This window comes from Dipodomys merriami, unplaced genomic scaffold (assembly GCF_024711535.1).
Source record: "Dipodomys merriami isolate MVZ:Mamm:240054 unplaced genomic scaffold, mDipMer1.0.p SCAF_36, whole genome shotgun sequence".
NCBI lineage: Eukaryota > Metazoa > Chordata > Mammalia > Rodentia > Heteromyidae > Dipodomys > Dipodomys merriami.
The window spans coordinates 11525469-11530971 of record NW_027205159.1 but is presented as its reverse complement, the minus strand read 5'-3'; the positions used below and the strand labels follow the sequence as shown (position 1 = coordinate 11530971).

The window sequence follows — 5503 nt, the reverse complement described above, 5'->3', positions numbered from 1 at the left end:
AGAAGGGTAGTGAAGACTTTTAGGAAGCACCCACAAGTGGCTGGTTTGGCCAAGGAACTGGACAAACACTGGAAGACCTTGGCTGTTCTGAGCCACAAATCAGAGGCTCTGGGCCAGGTCCCTGACCAGGATGGAGGTCTAGAGCCCAGGAAGTATGATCTTGAGCAGGGGGAGGGGCAGAGGGAGGTGGAGGATGGTGAGAGGGAGTAGGAGGACCTGTTGAAGATGTCAAATGTGGATGTGTCCTCTCAGAGCAGGGCAAGTGAACCCTTGGATGGAGGAGTCCAGGTGTGTGGTTCCCGCGTCTCTGTAGACGTGGCCAGGGGTGGCATGGGGACGCAGACCGCCGAGTGGGTGTGGGGAGCCGTGCGGCTGCTCCAAGAGCACCTGGCCTCCAGCACACATTCGGAGGAGCTCCGCAAATCCTTGAGTCTGCTCTCCGTCTTGCCCATCACGGCAGAAATTCTTGGCGCCACGGGTGTCAGAGAGATGGTGAAGGGTTTTAGGAAGCACCCGCTGGTGGGCAGTATGGCAAAGGAGCTGGACACACGCTGGGAGACCTTGGCTCTCCTGGGCTGCAACCCAGCGCTTCTTTCGGCGATTCTACAGCAGGTCTCTGAACAGGATGGCGCTCAAGAGCCCAGGAAGGAGGATCTTGGGCTGTCAGAGTCAGGGTGGGTGGCAGATGGCAAGTTGAAAGAGTCAAGTGTGGTTTGGGGAAAAGAAACAGCAGCCAGGAGGGAGGGCCCCAACTCTGGGCCAGAGCCCTCACTGCCCGAGGAGCTGTGTGAGTTCCAGGGACCTGGCAAGCAGTCTTCCAGCCCTTGTCCCAGGAGCAGGAGGGAGAAGCGTCCCCGAGTGGATCCAGAGTCCTCTGAGGGCAGCAGCAGGTCTCATCGTTGGGCTGTGGACAGCCCTGGAGTCTCGCGGGACTCTGGGCCTACTGATATCCGGGACATGCCTGGCATTGCATGCCGTCCGGTCCAGCAGTCTCAAGATCCACCAGGGCTCCCAAAAGAAGGTCTCCCTTGGGAACCCCAGGGACAGGCTGGGGCCAGACCAAAAGATGGGTGCGGATCCTCTGAAGAGGGGAAGAGAGGTTCAGGCCCCCTGCCCTCTAAGGTCAAGCAGACCTCTGGCAAGCCAGAGACGCAGGCAGTGAAGCTCCTTGGGCGCAATCACAAGAGCGAATCCCAGCAACAGCATGAATTCCGGGCACCTCCACAATCTTTCGAGGATGCCCTCAACCAGACCCAGCTTCTGCCGAGGAGACAGAGGACCAAGGGAAGGATTCGTGCTGCTGCCTTGGCTCAAGGAGGCCTGAAAAGGAATGGCTCCAGCGGCCCCAGAAGACCCTCGGATTCCGTGCACAGCTCAGTCCCAAGGGCAAGCAAGGTCCAGGAAAACCAGGCGGGACAGCTGGCGCCAACATTTGCCGCCAATCCAGCCAATCCCGCCAATTCCACAGAAGCAGTCAGGGTGCCAATGGTGCAGCTCAGCACTGAAACCTCTAATTTCCCTGAGCTTCAGGCCTTTTCGGGTCGGCTGCCTGACCTGAAAAGGATGTCCTCCTTCTCTTCATCTAGGCCGGTAGCCTCTGTGCCCTGGGAAGTGGGAAAAGCAGAAAGGGAAGGGGAAGGAGGAGGTGTTGAGGAAGGGGTGAAGGGAGATGAAAGGGAAGGGGGAAGGAGAGCAGAAGGCAAAGGGGGACATAGAGAGGGAGAGGAAGCGATGGCCTTGCCTTTTGTCAGAAAGTCCCTGAAGATGCCACTGTACTCTGGACCAAAGCGCGACTCCCTCACTCCCTGGTGCCCCCAGGATGTCCGGGGGCTCCTGCAACAGAGCACTCCAGCCACTCCCAGGCCGCCCTGCATTCTCCTAGCACCCATTTCCCAGACTTCTACCCCTTCTCCGCACCAGCCTCAAGGGAACACTCACCCGAGTACAGTGGCGCACAGCGGCACAGACAGGCTGTGGCAAATCCGCTGTTGCAAAGCATTCAAGGATGAAAAACCAGCAGAGGGTGAGTCCTGGCGAGAGCTGTACCTGCGGCTTCGCCAAGACCAAGAGCAGCGTGTGCAGGCAGCGAGGGCCTGCACAAGCCAAGAAGAGCCAAGGCCAACGGGCGCAAAGCTCTTAAACCAACCTCCAGAAAAGCCTCCTGGCCCTGGAAAAAGCTCCCGGGCCAGGACTGTGTTGGAAGGAAGCTCAAGGGCCATTCTCACTGCTTCTGAGGGACTGGAAAAATAAGGAGAGTCAGCAGAGTCCTAAGAAACGAGTCTTCAATCTACTGGAGAACATCAAGGAACACTTCATAAATGCATGAATGCAAAAGCTATATGTCTATTGTTTATAAGTAGTAAATTAGGTATTAATTAATTGATTGGTAAACTAATATTTAATTGTATAACTTATCATTTTAAATTCTGAAACTGAAAAAATCTAAGTATAATGGACGGTCACTGGGCTGTCCTTCCCTTACTCTTAGCCTAGGCATGATGAAGCTTAGGACACAGTCTGTGCCCTTGAGCACAAGCAGTGACCTGCTCACTGCAGAGGACTCTGGTGACCTGCTGGGGACAGCACTGATCCTGCAGCCCTCTCTCATCTCCCACAACTGGACATGCTGTGTGCACATGTTCCCTTAAGGGCTGGAAGTCACAATATAGCTTAGGTTAATACTGAGCTGGTAAGTCCCAGCACCACAGTCAAAGATGAGAATTATTTGAAAAGCACTAGTTTTTAAATATTACCTATAAAATTTGTTTTTTTTTTTTTGTTTTTTGGGTCCGGTCGTGGGGCCTGAACTCTGGGCCTGGGTGCTGTCCCTCAGCTCTTCAGCTCAAGGCTAGCGCGCTACCACTGAGCCACCTTCCCAGCCCTACCTATAAAATTTGTAGTGTTCAAATTGAGTGGACAAATGATAGACAAGAAAATGGAATCAGAATGCGTATTTATTAAATGATATGATGCATTATCATCCCATCAGCCAAAGGAGCCATATGGCTGCCTGTGCAATTCCATGGCTTTTGCTGCAATATCCTAAAGGGTATCAGAAATGCTTGGTTCAGAGACCACAACAGTGACTTAGTATCCTGACTTCTCTAGCTCCTTGCTCTCACATTCACTCAGAAAACCTGTTGTGCAACTCCTAAAAAAGGCTACACGTGACAGTTCTGCTACACCAGGCAGGGTGGTTTTTGTTCAGGGCTGTATCAGTGTGTATCAGGCTGTATCAGGAGAAACATGTGTACGTTGAAAGCAGTAATAAACACCAACATCCTCAGCCTCCACCCTGCTGATTTTCAATGTGAAATCTGTGCCTGACCCACTGCCACTGAATCTGTCTGGGACCCCAGAATATTGGTTGGAAACCAAATAGATTAGGGCTTGTGGAGACTGGCCTGGCTTCTGTAGGAACCAGAACAAATAGGTGTTTCCATCACTATATAAGAGACTCTGACTCGACATACAGGAGATGGAGACTGGCTCTCCCAGGGTGACAGGCAGAGAGAGTGGAGTCTCAGTCAATATAGCATCTCCACTGGATCTTAATATAATTAGAAAAGTTGACAGGGTTAATTACAGGTATCATGAGACATTTTCACAATTATCTTATTGCAGGCTATATTTTCTTTAAATTTTTGTTTCATCCAACAAAATGTTCATTAAATACATGATGAACACACACACACACAAACACACACACACACACACACACACACACACACACACAGCAGAATTTGTAAAAACTTCATGGGGCTTTGCTCTTTCTGGAATCTTCCTCACTCTCAAAGATACATATTTCCATTCAAGAGGGCAAATATGCAGGAGTGGACATAAGACACATGGGGAGCAGAGCTCAGCCCCTCCCCATCTCTTTCCTCAGCTCTACTGTGTTTTTACCTGATACTCAGAGCATAAGCATCCCCAGGAGCTGAACAGGGCACCTCATTTTGAGAGTAAGCAATGCTGGTCAGTCCAAGCAAGCTTAGAGCTGAGCTTTTATGTTGTACTTGCAAGGGAGCTCCTCCCTAAGGAGCAATATACAAATGTCCTGGTGGTACAATGGTGAGAGACAAACTGTCAGGTGAGATGGAAACAGACACCGGGAGGGTGGGGCCTCTCCTGTGAGCAAATGACATTACCTGGGACCAAGTAAAGCAAGAGAAATCTAATGTGTGTTCTCTAGAAAGGGAATGCCTTCATGATTCCTCCTGCTCTTGTCTGCTGCCTAATTCTTCAACCCTTTCTGGTATGTTTTACAGTTTTCTTGATAAGGATGCATTTCCATAAATATTGAGTCATTTTTATTTATTTTCCAGGTATTTGTTTACAAATTTATGTCTGGCCATTTTATTTTGCTTAGTATAAACTACATGTAATGTATAGAGCAAAAATAAGAAATGTACAATGTTTAGCACAGATCTACAATTCAGACAAACCATGGAATTCAGTATCAAGTTTCGCAAAGGCCCCTCCTCCAATCCATAACAGACAGTCCCAACATGTGGCATTATAGTTTGTTTGTTTCCTAGACTTGACCATCACATAAGTGGAAGAGAGAACTTTTATGTGGTTTTAGCTTCTTGTTTCTGAAATCCTTTTGAGGTCTTTTCCCTTCATAGGTTCTGCGCCCTTCCTATCACTTCCTTTGGTTCTGAAAGGCTTCTTGTTCTGCCAGAGTATGTCTACACATACCAATTTCTCTTCATTTGCCGTTAGAAAAACAATGTTATTATTTTGCTTTCAATTTTAAGGTATGGGGTCATGAATACAGTATTCTTGGTTGGCTTTTCTTTTCTATTGATTGTCACATAAGCCATTCTACTATATGCTAACCTCAATTGTTAATGATAAAATTAATCCAGGATGTTATTGAATTTTCCTGTGCAAATAGGCATAATTTTTTTCAAGATTCTCTTCTCCTGTATAACAGCTTTTTATCTGTGGTTACCTGATTGTGATTCAGTAGAACTCTTTAATGCAAAAATAAATCTCATTTTAAGAGTTATTTTTCAAATATTTTAGCTTATTTTTATCTTTTCCTTTATAGTTTTTTATGTACAATCTTACCATAGTAATCATTAAATTAACCTATAATTCTCTGAGGAATTGTCTGTTCATTTTTCATTGATTTTTTACTAAAATTATATTGTTACATATTCATTGATTCTTCTGCCATAATCAAGTCATAACATATCTATTTAGTGCACTGTTCCATTGGGTTCTAGAATTTCCCAAACTGATTTTTACATCAATGTAAATTTTTGCCTTACTCCTCCTCTACCTGTCCTTTCCCTCCTCTGTATTCTTCCTAGGCAGTTTGTATTACTCGACAAATTTGTATGTTTAAAAATTCAAACTTGCATTTGTTTCCCCTTTCTCTCTCACATGCCCATGATGGAGAATGCAACTTTAACATACTTTCAACCCAAACAGACAGTCACCTCTCATCTCTCCAACCCAGAAAGTTATTAAATCTCTGTCAGAGAAACACAGA

General features: G+C 47.1%; 1 protein-coding gene across 1 annotated transcript; it reads left to right on the top strand.

Moving 5' to 3' along the window:
* The first annotated feature begins 225 nt into the window (after positions 1 to 225).
* On the top strand, positions 226 to 2250 carry LOC138804249 (elongin-A3 member D-like). Its single transcript, XM_069988447.1, has one exon. The coding sequence runs from the start codon at positions 226 to 228 to the stop codon at positions 2248 to 2250; it is 2025 nt and encodes a 674-aa protein (XP_069844548.1).
* Positions 2251 to 5503: the final 3253 nt, after the last annotated feature.